General features: G+C 40.9%; 1 protein-coding gene across 2 annotated transcripts in view; it reads right to left on the minus strand.

Moving 5' to 3' along the window:
- Positions 1-15097, minus strand: part of LOC117252557 (uncharacterized) — a 63970-nt gene that overhangs the window by 16724 nt on the left and 32149 nt on the right. The window contains exons 1-3 of one of the 2 annotated variants that reach the window (XM_078171033.1): positions 4330-4648; positions 578-657; positions 211-270 (exon numbers count right to left, since the gene is read on the minus strand). The exons of the other annotated variant lie outside the window; for it this stretch is intronic. Coding sequence (XP_078027159.1) covers positions 211-270; positions 578-596 — 79 coding nt within the window. The 5' untranslated portion in view covers positions 597-657; positions 4330-4648. Of the gene's footprint in view, positions 1-210; positions 271-577; positions 658-4329; positions 4649-15097 lie in introns of those variants that run through there. 2 annotated transcript variants of the gene reach the window in all.

The raw sequence follows: 15097 nt of genomic DNA on the forward strand, positions 1-15097 counted from the left end.
AAACACTGAATCAGAAAACTTGATTTAGTGCAACAACCAACTATTAAAGGTGGACTTAAGTGATTGTGTCAGCTGTTCTTATCTTGAAACTTTCAAATTTACCATAAGTTTTCAAATATTAAAATAAAACATTTGTATCCAGAATATACTAACAGTGTAATTCTAGATGTTAATATGCAGAACAATAATTCTGACTTCAGGTCAACTCACTGGATGGTGGCAGCCATTCAAAGCTGCGGCTCCGCTTTAAGGGTTGCAGGTCCTCTGACACTATACAGATACAGAACAATGATTCAAAAATGCTTTTAAAAATGTTTTCAACCTTTTAATCTTTAATCAAAGGGACTCTGTCTCGAGAGGGACTTACTGCTGTTTTATCATTTTGATTTATTTTTATGCGTTGTTTTTTTTGTGTGTTCTAGTTGAAAGTAAAGCTTTTTGCCTTTGATTCAGACAAACAGATCAAAATAAACTCAGATTAAAGCAATTTATAGAAAAGACTGAGTGACACCATGGTAAATCTCTGAGAAACATTTGAGTATTAATATACCACAATCCAGAACTACAGTGAACTCACCAGGTGCTGCAGTCGCCATAATGTCACCCTGCTGGAGACATCAGAGACTAATTCAACTGGAAACCAACAGGTTTGAGAACCTAAATAGACAATATAAAATATCTTATGGCTTTGTCTGTTTATACACACACGCACACGCACACACACACACACACACACACACACACACACACGCATACACACAAACACATAAACACACACACACACAATGTAATGGATATTTTGAATTTTTCTGTCAACCCTTAGACTCAAACATAAAAGACAAGGGACGTTAGGCTGACTTAGGCCTAGTCTGCCAGGGGACCTCCTATAATACACCGGGCACCTTCTCTCCTTCTCTCTCTCTCTCTCTCTCTCTCTCTCTCTCTCTCTCGTACTCTATTACTGCATCTTGCTAACTCGGCCATTCTGGATGTCACTAACTCGGCTTCTTCTCCGGAGCCTTCGTGCTCCACTGTCTCTCATATTAACTCATATCACAGCGGTGCCTGGACAGCGTGACGTGTGTGGTTGTGCTGCTGCCGTGGTCCTGCCAGATGCCTCCTGCTGCTGCTGCCATCATTAGTCATTAGTCATACTTCTACTGTTATTATACACACATGATTATTGTCACACATGTATACTATCAGATATTAATATATATTTTCAACATATTGTACCACAGTAGCCAGAACTATAACTATAATATTATTACTTTCAATAATGTTGTTGTAAGCTACTGTCATTATCGTCTGTCCTGCATCTCTCTCTCTCTCTCTCTCTCTCTCTTTTTCTTTCTCATTGTGTCATACGGATTACTGTTAATTAATTATGCTGATCTGTTCTGTACGACATCTATTGCACGTCTGTCCGTCCTGGAAATTTATTTGTATAGCACTTCTCACAGAGAGAACTCACAAAGTGCTTCACAGGATTAAAACACAAACCAAGAATACATACATCCAAACATACAGACACAAAATGAAACAGCAGCAGTTGTTGCAAAACTGAATCACTTAAGACAAATTGATGAATGCCTGCCTATAGAGGTAGGTTTTAAGGTGCTTCTTAAAAACTTCAACAGATGCTGCGGCTCTCAAATTCTGTGGGAGGGCGTTCCACAATCTGGGCGCAATGGACTCGAAGGCCCGGTCACTTCTAGTTCTGAGCCTAGTGCGAGGAACTGCCAACAGACCGTGATCGGCCGACCTAAGTGTCCTACTAGGAGCGTATGCAGCAGGTCAGACAGATACTCAGGTGCCTGACCATGAAGGGCTCTATATGTTAAAACAAGGATTTTGAACTGGATCACAAAGCTGACAGGAATCCAGTGTAGGGAGGCCAGGACAGGAGTAGTGTGGCAGTTTTTGGATGATTTGGTGAACAGCCTGGCAGCGGCATTCTGCACCAGCTGAAGGCGATCTACAAGAGTTTTACTGAGACACATGAAAAGAGAATTGCAGTAATCCAGACGTGATGACACAAAGGCATGAATGATCACTTCCAGTTCAGCATGTGATACAACAGATCTCAGTTTTGCAATGTTTTTAAGGTGGAAAAAGCATGTACGGGTCAACGCATGGATGTGTTTAACAAAGTGTATGGCCTGGTCAGCAATAACCCCAAGATTTCTCAGGTTGGAGCAGATATTTGAATTCGGGGATCCAATACAGCTCGCCACCTTAGAAGCAGTACAGTCAGGAGCGACAATAAGGACTTCGGTCTTAGCGGCGTTAAGCTGGAGGAAATTGTTGACCATTCAGTCATTAATTGCAGACAGACAGTCATGCAGTACATTCAGATTGTCTGTCCTGTCAGGATTAAAAGAAAAATAAAGCTGAATATCATCTGCGTACATATGATATGATACACCTTCAAACCTGCTGATAATGTTTCCAAGAGGAAGCATATACACAGCAAATAAAACTGGACCCAACACTGAGCCCTGAGGCACCCCACAAGAAGCTACCGACGCCCCCTGTAGCTACTTTCTGAGTATACAGTATGTATCACCGCCCCCCCCCCCCCCCCCCCAGCCCATGTATAAAAGGTACATTTTAGTGTGCTTTGGAAAAAACAAAAAAACAAATTCAATTCAATTCTGCAGAGCAGTGTGTAAAAATACTCCTGGGATTCATGACCTTTTTCATAGCACTGTATATGAAATAATAAATATATATTTGGGTACAATCAAAAAGTCTAAAGCTGAGTTTGCCTCAAAAAGCAAACGTTAACAATCTTTCCTGAATAAAAATGTGTCTTAAGGTAACTTGTCGTCCTGTTCATAGCAGCAGTCATCGTGGTGTTAGTGGTAAAAAGTTAATGTGTTATCAATGGTGGTAAAACTTTGTGTTTTTATAGCTGTTGTAATGTTTAACAAAGAATAATTTGATTTCCTAACATTCAGTCTGAATTACTTCAGACTCCTCAGAGTTTTATTGCTGCATCCACAGAATAATAAAAAGCATCAGTATCAGTGAACATTAGACACTGTGGCAAACTAGAGCTGTCCAAAATGCTTCGAAACTTTAATCATTACCATGGTAATTAACAACCAAATCAAAATTTAAACGCTCCATATACACTACTCTAAAAAATTAAGGGAACACTGAATGGTCACAGTATATCACCAAGTCAGTTGAGCTTCATGACTGGTTTGGTGGTAGGTCAATGAAGTCACTGAAGTCTTGTTACAAAACAATGTTCTGCTGGGAAACCTTAAGTCATGGCAATAATGTGGATGCCCAGTGACACACTCCAAACACCACCCAAATTCCAATCTAGTTGAACATTTGTGGGTACCCCACCACAAACCCACAGGACTCAAAGGATCCACCACCAACACCCTGGTGCCAGACACCACAGTGCCCCTCAGAGGTCCTGTGTCTATGCCTCAAAAGGTCAAGGCCAAATCTGATCCAAAGAGGTCCCAACATGGATCAGGGGTACCTCTAGGCTTTCGGCATGTCCCACAGACACTCAATCAGATTGTAATCTGGGGAATTTTTGAGACCAGGTGGATGCCTTGAGCTCCATCTGGAAGTCTGCAACAGTCTTTCTGTGGGTGGAGTGTATCAAGTGGCATCCACATGACTGCTAGAACCAAGGTTTCCCAGCTGAAAAAGGCATTGTAACAACCCTAATGTTCTTTACTTCACCTGCAGGAGCTTTAATGTTTTGGCTGATCGGTGTATGCATTACCCCAAATATCCCAAATAGCCCACATATTCATCACGCATCAACGCTGATTATTATGAGTTCTTCTCAGACTAGAACATTTTCTGACTCTGACTTGCTGTGATCTAACATCAGTCACCAGCAGTCCAGCACTACTAAAACTGGGACTGTTTGGCAGGCTTAAAGATACGCTAGCAAAATGTTAAAAAAGTCAAGCATCTGGAATAGTTTCAAAATTGACTTGGACAACCCCCAAATAAGTCAAGTACCAGATGTGTCAAAGGAGGCTGGTATGTCACAATGAGCCTGTCAAACCACCTCAAAACTGCATGTATCAGCTCAGCTGTCTTGCAAAGGATTGTTTCTTCCAGCTGTTATGATAACTTTACTGCGTCATGCATGCTAACAACATGGCCAGCTGTCACGTTTTATTAGGTGAATCCACCAAAAACAAATGTTTCAAAGGGTTTGACTTATGTCCTCGTCTTTCATTAACTCTGTACCCCCGTCGAAGCTTCGATTAATTACAGATATTCTAGCTGAAGTTTTGGTGTCCCAGAACTGGTATTCAGGATTAATTTCATGTCACCACTTACCTGAGGTGGTTGTTGGTGTTAGCTCTGGTCATCGGCCTCCCATCACAAATTTTTCAAAGTATATTGCAAGAAAGAAAAGCCTGTTTTTCCAGCTCAGTCATGTGGTAACTTTAGTAACTCCAAACAGTGATGACTCTGCTCCAGCTAATCACAGTCCTGAATAGTCAGCATACATGTGAAGACTAGGGACAATCACTTCTTCCCTCATCAATCCAAGAACGTTGTCAGTCTTAAACACCTTTGTTTGAATTTATATTTCAGCTGTGTCTGCTCACCGGGTCAGATCCTTATTGCTGCCAGGTACTTCCTGGCATGAAACTCACAAGGGACGACCTTTCTCAGACTGGGCAGGACACTGCACACACATGATATCAATTCAATAGCTATGTTAATGTTTAACAATCTTGAGTTTTACACCAGGAACAGGGAAACCTGATACAAACACTGCTCAGTACTTTATATCTTCACTTAACACACACAGTATTCCTTCACCCTCATGTTGCAAATATCTATCACAGAGCATGGACCTATAATGTCTGCTGGAGGAATTCAATCCTTTAATGAATGGATGTGATAATGAATTAGTTAAAACTAGTCCATAGCCATTGGTAGCTTTGTCACCTTCTACCTATGCCAATCCTCAATGCCTATGTGCAGTTTCACATAGATTGACCACGTCAGTGAGTAGAAAAATGTGGGACAGACAGAATGACTGACTGACAGAATGACACACTGACAGTTTCCGTGATTATGTACAGCATACCATACCATGACTTAGTCATACCAAACATTAGAAAACAACAACATTGGTCCACAGGGGGAGCCACAGCGATCGGTCGCATTTTAGCCATTTTGAAGCATTTTTCTGTTGTTATAGCGCCACCCAGTTGCCAATTAGAGTTCAATTTCTCCAGTCACCTTGAGGCGTCCTGTTCTACATATCTACCAAGTTTAGTAAAAATCCATATGGCGGTTAGGTCTAGATAAGAAATGAGCTCTCTAGCGCCCCCATTTTGTTTGATGGGGTCAATAATGGAGGGGTCCCCTCAGATTATGTGTGGTCATATGCCTACAAAGTTGCGTGGTGATGGGTGAAACCCTTGAGATGTTATACACCTTTATATGATGAGCCACGCCCTCCGCAATATTCATTGCCTTATAGAAGCTCAGTTTTAGTAAGTTTTCCAACTTTTGCCAAGAGGGAACTTTAGATATTGGTCCCTAGATTATGTTCACCCAGTTTCATGCAGATCGCTCAAACTTCCTTGGAAGAGATCCATTTGAAGTGTTTTTCAAAAAATTCAAAATGGTGGAAAATCTATATAAGCGGAAGTTATGGGTTCTTGAGGTAAATGTGTTCCTCATGAGGAGAGGCGTCTCTGTGCAAAGTTTCATGTCTCTACGACATACGGGGCATGAGATATGCCCATTCAAAGTTTGACATTTCAATGGGTTGCTATAGCGCCCCCCTTTGGCCAATTGATGTAATATTGCTTCATTGGCATCCTCCCATGACCCTCTACCACTGTGCCAAATTTCACATGGATTGACAAAGTCAGTGAGGAGAAAAACATGGAACAGACACACACAGACAGAGGGCCGAATTCACAAAGAATGAACTGCGGCCGCTGATAGCACCTTGAATTGCACTTCATTTGCACCCACAGTTTGCTCCGTCTTAACATCCTATTCACAAAGGATATTGCGCTAATGATATACCAGCGCAAACACGCCCACAAAGTTTGGCAGCTGAGTGCAGTTTGCCCCTGATTTGCCCCTGATTGCAATTAGCCACATGGCAAAGTATAAATGCTGGCTTTGCGCCAAGAACACCGTGGCAGAACAATGGCAGACTTTGCTTGGCAAAGTACTGAATACTGTATACCCTCATGTAGTGATGTCTGCTGGTGAGTCAGTCTAACAGTGTCGGATGGGTTGAAGCTGTGGATTTGACCAAGTTTGACCACTTTATCACTATTCCCTCTCACTTGTAGCTGTTTTTTCGTTATCTTTTGAATTTAATATGAATTATGGAACTGTTTTTGTTCACGTTTGTTTCCCCCGTTTCGTAAAATAAATTATTGAAAGTTGCTTTTTAAGTGCGTGACAGAAGTGCGTTTTGAGAACGAACGCAGACTGTCACCTGTTCAACGCATCAATATCTTCGGATGCCATTAAAGTAATAATGATTATAATAATAATGTCAAAATATTATTTACAGACTGATTTAACAGACGATCACTGCTGCCACAATCACTGGAAAGTCTGGGCGAGAGGCTTCCACAGAGGAGCGCCCAGTTTGCACCAGATTTCTAAAGACGTTATTTACTTCACTCAAACTGCGTGTGGCTATTAGCGCTGGTGTTAGTGAATTAGACGTTGGTTATCAATGAGGCTCATTTGCAAAGAAATGGGCAATTTTTCTGCCAAATATATGCATATTACCTCATTTAAATACGTGCAAATAACACCGGAGCACCGAGACGCAATCTGCTTGCCAGCACAGGTAGTGGAGCATTTCACCCTCTGCGTGTGCTTTGTGAATTAGACGGTATCTGTTTGCTCCATTTTTACCAGTTTAGTGGCCGCAAAAGCCACGCAATCCTTTTGTGAATTCAGCCCAGAGTTTTCGTCATTATATAGTAAGATAAAGTTATGCTGTTCAGATACTACATTTATCTCAATGACACAGCAACCCAGTGCACACTAAAGTTTGTGTAACCAGTCCAACTGACTCTTTGCTAATTCCCTCCCCTCAAATGCAGACTGGCCAACCACAGCATAGCAACAACCAGCTCAGACCAGGGTCCGACAACAACACAGCTGTGCTCCATTGCCTCTAATGCAGTCGTTTCAGATTTCCTTCATTTTCAGGCTGGTTCTGTGGATTTGGAGCTAAATGTTGTGCCTGGGGCACGTCGTGTGTTAATGATACTCGTTACCTGGAGAGGTTGGAAAAAGATATATGTTTCTTCCCTGTTCTAAAACCAAAATCAAACCCTGTAAAGTGTAGGGTTAGCTAGCTAGCTACTGAAGATATAGCCTACTGAATGTATACACATGCTGCTTTTGCTTTGTAATGACTATAACAATGATCAAAACTTAGCGAGGGGCAGGGCCGCCCCTCCCTAAACGCAGAACACGCGCTGTGCGTAGGGCCTCATCTTCCATGGGGGGCCACATTTTGCGCAAGGGGATGCATTTGCGCATATGCGCAATGGATGCGCACATGCGCTACCGTGAGGCACGCATAGAATCAGCTTGACGAAGGAGAGAAGAGACCTGACCGCCCATGTGTCGCTGCAATGATTGACAGCACTCGACATCTGAACAATAAGAGGGGTGCGCTGGCAGGCACTTGCAGAGCTGCAGCAGGTGAAGAGTTGTCGACATGCCGCCCAAAAGAGCCTCAGGAGTATGTGCGGGGACGGGAGGACGGGCGGGCTCCACGGAGGGGGAGACCCGAGCCTCAGGGGTATGTGCGGGGCTGGGAGGTCGGATGCTCCCAGAGAGGGGAGAGGGAGAAATATAGCTAAATAAGATGAAAATAGAAAAGAATGTATTTTATTTCTGTTTTCAGTGTTTAATTAAGGTGGGAGAGGCGGAGGGTTGAGGGAGATCGGACGCCTCCAGAGAGGGGAGAGGGGGAAATATAACAAAATAAGATTAAATAGGAAAAACCTGTCTCCCTCTTTTATTTTATTTTCAGTGTTTAATCAAGGGTGGGGGATTGAGGTGGTGGAAGTTACTTTCTTTTGATGAGTAATTGATGGCTATTTGTGACTCAGATTTGTTTATTTATTTATTTCAGTTTGAAGTTATTTTTATTTAATATTTATTTATTTATTTATTTCAGGTTGAATTTTTTATTTTATTTGACTCATACAGCCAAACAACTGTATCTACAGTACATTTGTTATTGCCAATAAAGGTTGTCAAGTTAAATGGCAAGTTGTTGTACGGTCATTTTGTACCTATGATACATTTGGGATGGGGGCCTCCAAATAAAATTTTGCTTAGGGCCCCAATTTGGTCAGGGGCAGCCCTGGCGAGGGGTCAGTGGATTGTTAAATAATTCTGCATTAACATAGCATCACAGCATTCTGTTTTTAATTTTCCTTTTACTAAAATAATACAAAAAAATTACGTATTTTAAACAACAACAATAATAATAATGATAAGAATGTATAGTTCCCAGGTACAATGGATGTTTCATTTTACATGGTGTTTGCACAGAGACTCACACTGACTTATTCAGCAGATGGTTTTGTACCAAGTGATAAATAAATGGGGTACAATCAAAGCTGCAGTATGATCAAGAAGTCTTTGTCAATTAGTGTCTCAATGCTCAATGTTTGACTCCAGCAGGATTGCACAGTTAATCAAAAAATATTTTCCAAATTGCAATATGGCCAAGTGCATTATAAAATTTCAGGAGCTGCAATTTTTTGATAAGGTAAAATGTGTCACAACACACCATTATAAATGAAGCATTGTGGAGCTAAAGAGATGTCCCGTCTACAAATCATATTCATGTACAGCAAAAATGACCACTCTTGAAAATTGCAACTTATATCACACTTGCAAATCAACGTCAAAATAATGGCAATATGATTTTTTTTGCAGATTGTGCACCCCTAGACAGAAGACGCACAAGGCTACATGTGCAGGGCCAGCCCAAGCCTCCATGGGGCCCTAAGCAAAATTTGATTTTGGGGCCCTCTATTACTGCCAATAATACTGATTATTGATCATTCACACACCTACTGTAAGTTATTTCATGTTCTACTCTGTCATCACTTGTAAAACTAGATGTGAGAACTTTTTGTTGTAGTTAGATTGTAATCCACAGTGATTAAGGCCGTGGAAGAAGACAACATGTTTTACCCATCTGAAAAATTAGATGGATCTAAGATGAAAAACAACAACAAAAGCTAGTCATGTTCGATGTCATATTACACTTGAAAATTATGCTGCTTATTTTCTAAGTAAAATAGTACAGTTATAGCTTGTAATGAGAAAACAATCTGCCAGTGGAACAACTGAACATTGCTTGAGAAGTTTTGAAATAATATGCATTTGTCTAAAAACATGTCCCTTTTCATATGATTATATCTTACATTAAAAATGATTCATCTCAGAATGTTCTGCAGTACACTGAGCAATTACAAAGGCTGTTTTGTTGTTAACTTACCAGGTAGAGCTGAGGTTGCAGCAGACAGAGGGGACAGTGGGCACAGAGGATGGAGATGGACCTAAGATGAAAAACATGTCCCTTGTCATATGATTATGTCTTGTCATATTAGTATATCTTAATGAGATAATTTGACCAGAAGTTAAATATATATGGTGACAGTTTTTCCCTCACCTGATTCATTAGCCTTGGCTGAGCCTGAGGAGGTGGACTGCCCCTGGGCTGAGTCAGTGCCTCCTCCAAAATACTTTAACAGTGCTCCTGCGGAAGTTTCATATAACTTATGAGTATAATAGGGAGTTGATGTAAAAGGAATATGTTTATTTACTCAAATAAATTACTATGCTCTGCAGCAAACAATATATCTCAAACTATAAGTTAACGAAGTTAATTCATTAATGCAAAAACATATTGCTAGCAAACTTCACCGTGTCTGTAATTAGTGTTAGTTGTTATTAAACATTTGCTATCAAACGTTGTTATTAAAAACGTTGTTTTGATGCCAAAAAGCGACCCAGAATATATACACGGAGAGTCAACTTATTCAAAGTATTACACAAACACAAAAACGTTAGCTTGAATAGTAAGCTATCTAACCTTCCAGTTAAAAGAGAAATGTCTGTAGTTTTGAACTAACGTTAGCTAGCTAATTTGCTATCATAGGCTAACGTAGTTGGAACAAAATATCAACAATAATTAGGGACTTTCCTAATTTGAGGAACCTTTTCAAAATCTCCGTGACACCAAATGTTACATTACCAAGACATGCAGATATACCTTTATCTTGTCGTTTTTTCTCCTCTTCCCCTCTCTTCCTTTTTCTTTTTTCTGCCCCTGAAAGGCATGTCCTTTGTTGCGACATGATTATAAGTTAATTCATTAATGCAAAAACATATTGCTAGCAAACGTCACCGCGTCTGTAATTAATGTTAGTTGTTATTAAACATTTGCTATCAAATGTTGTTATTAAAAACGTTGTTTTGATGCCAAAAAGCGACCCAGAATATATACACGGAGAGTCAACTTATTCAAAGTATTACACAAACACAAAAACGTTAGCTTGAATAGTAAGCTATCTAACCTTCCAGTTAAAAGAGAAATGTCTCTAGTTTTGAACTAATGTTAGCTAGCTAATTTGCTATCATAGGCTAACGTAGTTGGAACAAAATATCAACAATAATTAGGGACTTTCCTAATTTGAGGAAACTTTTCAAAATCTCCGTGACACCAAACGTTACATTACCAAGACATGCAAACATACCTTTATCTTGTCGTTTTTTCTCCTCTTCCTCTTTCTTCCTTTTTCTTTTTTCTGCCCCTGGGATCAGTGGTGCAGTTTTGTTCGTCCCATAGGGCCACCCAAGGGTGGTGCGTAACAACATAACACGAAATACAATCCAGATCCAGTTGAAGTAACAGATTGTGTTGAAAGATCAACAGATGCCAAAAAACCACTCAACAGTTAATAGTACTTTGAGACAGGATTTTACATTTCTGGAGAGTTTCACTCCATCCATCCATTTTATCCACCTATCCGAGGCCAAGTCATGGAGACAGCAGGCTGAGCAAAGTACTCCAGACGTTCCTCTCACCAGCAACGCTTATCAGCTCCTACTAGACAAAATCCCTCCAGTAGGAGGGACCCCCATTAACCCCATTAAATCATACCAGTTTCACGGTATTTGACTGTATTTTGCTTGGGTTCGGCCCACTTGACATGCTGCTGTGTTGTGCTATGGCCTATTGAAGTGCTGGAATTGTAATTTATGTGACAACGTCTCAGGCCCGGATTAAGAGGGCAGGGACCCCTGGGCACAAATTCTTGGAGGGCCCCCCAAATACACACACACACACACACACACACACACGCACACAAACAGGGTTTTGTATTATGGTCTGCTATTTGTTGGAAACACCTGTAATGTATACAGGATTTACACTGACAGGGTGCAGCCTACTGTATATGACCACAAAGAAAGACAAAATCGACACCTGCAGATATCCTCCATCATACAGGATTTACACATAACTGCAACAACGCTTTCCTCGCCAAGAAACAATATCAAGAAATCAGCTAATTGTTACTCATTAGCATTTGCAAACACAAACTGCTTCACCTCCACAAATCCAGATTATGGATTCAGAATCTTCCATAATTCACACACAAACCCACATACAGATACCTGTACATATGGCTTTTCTGCTCTGTCTCCAGATGCTCTTTGTGTCCTGTCTTTGGCTCTCTGAGGGCTGTCTCTGTTTTCTGTCTCCTCCTTCTTTATTATCTTTACTCTCATTTACTGGTAACGTTAATAAAAAAAGTATACAGAACAGCACTGGTCAACTTGACTAAAAGCCTTACTCTGATATTAAATAGAAATAGAAAATTAAGGTAATATAGGTTGTCTTCACACACACACACACATACACACACACACATACACACACACAGGCACGCACGCACGCACGCACACACGCACTCACACACACGAAACACCTGTAGCTGTCTCCTTACTGTCTGACTGTCTGTCTGTCTGTCTGTCTCCTCTTTCTCTTACTTTTTACGCCAGCATGCAGCTACAGTGCTCTGTGCTTTTATCGTGATCCTGCAGACGTTCTGTCAGACGTGAATAGGTGATCCAGTCATGGGAAACTTTTTCTCCATTTAGTGAAGGAGCGCACTTTACCGCCCAAGCTGCCATCACGAGTTGATGCTGGGTATCTGCTCGTGCAAGTATGGAAGGCTGCAGGTCCACGATCACGAACAGCTTGCGCGTTTTCACTCACTTCACCCCACAACGCCGGGTCCGACACTTCATACATTCACTGAGAGCTGCCGGTGCTGTGACTGCAGCTAGCAACAGGTTGTGGCGGGCTTCCTCTGGCATCTTCCTCGCTAGCTTAGCTTGCACCGTGTTCTCCAAATCCAAAGCATCTTCACCCTGATTCTCCTGGCTCCATGTGAGGAAGAAAGTTTGAATGGAAGGCACACGTTTTTAAAAAAGTTGCCTCCCTCTCCTCCTTTTCTTTTCTCCGCTTATGTTTGGTACAACCACTTGTTTCGCTATCTTTCACTCTCTATCACTGCTATCGCTGAGGACAGTCGCGTAGGGGCAGAGCGGCCTGTTACCATGGTTTCCACACTTGCACTTGACCAATTAAATCATTCTATTTAGGTAAGAACCATCAGCGTGATTTTTATTGGTTATACATGGTGTCATTTATTTGAAATTTGAAGAGGAGGGATTTAGGGGAAAAAACGTTAGACAGTCGTTTTCTCCCATTCTGGCTGGGCCCCGTCTGCGCATGAGCCCCTGGGCCTGTGCCCATAAAGCCCATTGGGTAATCCAGCCATGCAACGCCTGAACGCAACACAGGCTCCGCTCCATTAGTGCCGTGCTCGGTTATAATTGTCTCGGACTCAGGTTGGCTTCGGTCAGGAAAATGCGGCCTGAGCCATGCTGAAGTGTGCTCATCTGTGCATGTGTGCTCACCTGTGCATGTGTGTGCATGTGTGTGTGTGTGTGTGTGTGTGTGTGTGTGTGTGTGCGCGCGCATCAGAGTGAAACTCCGCCATGCGTGATACAGAGAGCAGAGGAGAATAAAGGGTGGTGCGCTGCTGCTAGTTGCATATAGGGGAAATTGCTCTTTTTGGTATGAGCTCTTCTGGCCCCACTTTTATTTCTGAACAAGAATCAGTAAAGCACACCCCTCCCACTTGCCCAATCTCAAATATGTCCCTGTCACACAAGCACTCCCTGAAACTTTTGTGGACATACACACACACGCTGTGTAGGCTATATGTATATAAACATAGATAGAGATGGATATATAGATATGATATATATATGAGATCGTGTGTGTGTGTGTGTGTGTGTGTGTGTGTGTGTGTGTGCATATAATTTCATCTGGCTTTACAATAGGCCGACCTCATATGGGGATTCTGACATAATACTTGCATCATTATGTGTACAGCAGATGTCCTGTATACATTCAAATCTGAAAGGACACAGTAAACTCACAGTTGATGAGTCCACGGGGACGCACAGTGACACAGGATGATTACCTCACAACATCACTGGATTATGATCAAATGTCAGGTGTAAATGTGGAGCAGTTATTACAAATATTACATTTGTTTTCAATGTTCACTCCTGTTTAAACACTCAAAATGAATCATAGTGTTAATTCAGACAGAGCACAGAGGTGTTGCTGGTATAGCCTGATTGGAATCAGCTGTTTGCAGTATTCCTCACAGTCATTGGTTCATTCATTGCTCTGAGTCACATAACGTCCAATCACATTCATGCAGGAGTACAGTGTGGATTTGATAACCTGACAGTTGTGTTTTCATATTTCAGGAATCTGACTGTACCAGCAAAGGGAGACTTTGAACCTCTGAACACTGGTTGTTTACAACCATTTTTAGTCACTGTTCAGTGACACATAAATCAGTAAATAGTTTTGTTGACAGCTGTGTTTCTCACAGCCTCCAATCTTCTGTAAGAAATCATTGCAGGTTGAAATCATTAAAATGTCCTCCCAAGTTGATGCAGTATAATTTAAATTTTAGCTGACCCAGCAGTGACCCCAACCCCATCATAAAAAATCCATGTCATTTTTTCAGACATTGTTCAACCCACAAAACTTTTTCAAATTCTAATGTAGATCACACATTTCCCAAAGATAGAAATCAATGCAGAAATGTGTTTAAAATCATGTGATGGTGCTCTGATTCTGTTTGATGGAATTATGCAGCCTTTAAAAACACGTCTTGAGTGTTGAATATTTAACTGAGTGTAAACATCAGAGAGCTGCAACAAAGAACTGAAACTGAAGGATAAAATACAACATACACTATAAGATACTGTCCGATTCTGTGTATAATGATGTCTATCTAAATTTAAAGAAACACTTTCTTCAATTGTTCCCATTTAAGAAGATAAATCAGGTCAATTTCAACCATTTTCTTTCCTATTTAAAACAACAAACACTGTTTAATTTAACAGGACATTGACTTCAAGTTATTGCTACTTAAGGTTACTACAACTACACGCTTAAAATTGAACAAGTTCAAACTAATTCAGACCAGCAACAAAGAGGAAATTTCAATTTCAGGGGAAAAAAGCCTTTCTAGAGTGAGATTACCTAAAGCTGTAGGCTTTATTTAAGGCCTCATTTAAGAGCTCTCGTGACAGTATCATTATGTCTAAGGGGTTTAGTAGATGAGTTTTTGAACCCTGGAATCAAAAGTTTAATATTAAATGTATGTGTTTATCAAGTTTCCACCAGAGACAGAGACTTTGTCCTGTTCTTCACATCATAAACCTGCTATCAATGGTTGTATTGTACTCTGATATTAAACCTGATCCTGTACTGCTATCAGATGACTTTGATATCACTTGCCTCTTATGACCGAAGTCCCATTTTGTAATCTGAAAATAAAGGATGAATATAAAACCTTTAAGAGTTGTAAAGAACCATCCACAGACTTTGACCTGTTATTGATATAATAAACCTCTTATCCATTTGTTGTTTTATACTCTGATCTCCACTGCTATCAAGTGACCTTCA

This window comes from Epinephelus lanceolatus, chromosome 9, assembly GCF_041903045.1.
Source record: "Epinephelus lanceolatus isolate andai-2023 chromosome 9, ASM4190304v1, whole genome shotgun sequence".
In the NCBI taxonomy this organism is placed as follows: Eukaryota; Metazoa; Chordata; class Actinopteri; order Perciformes; family Serranidae; genus Epinephelus; species Epinephelus lanceolatus.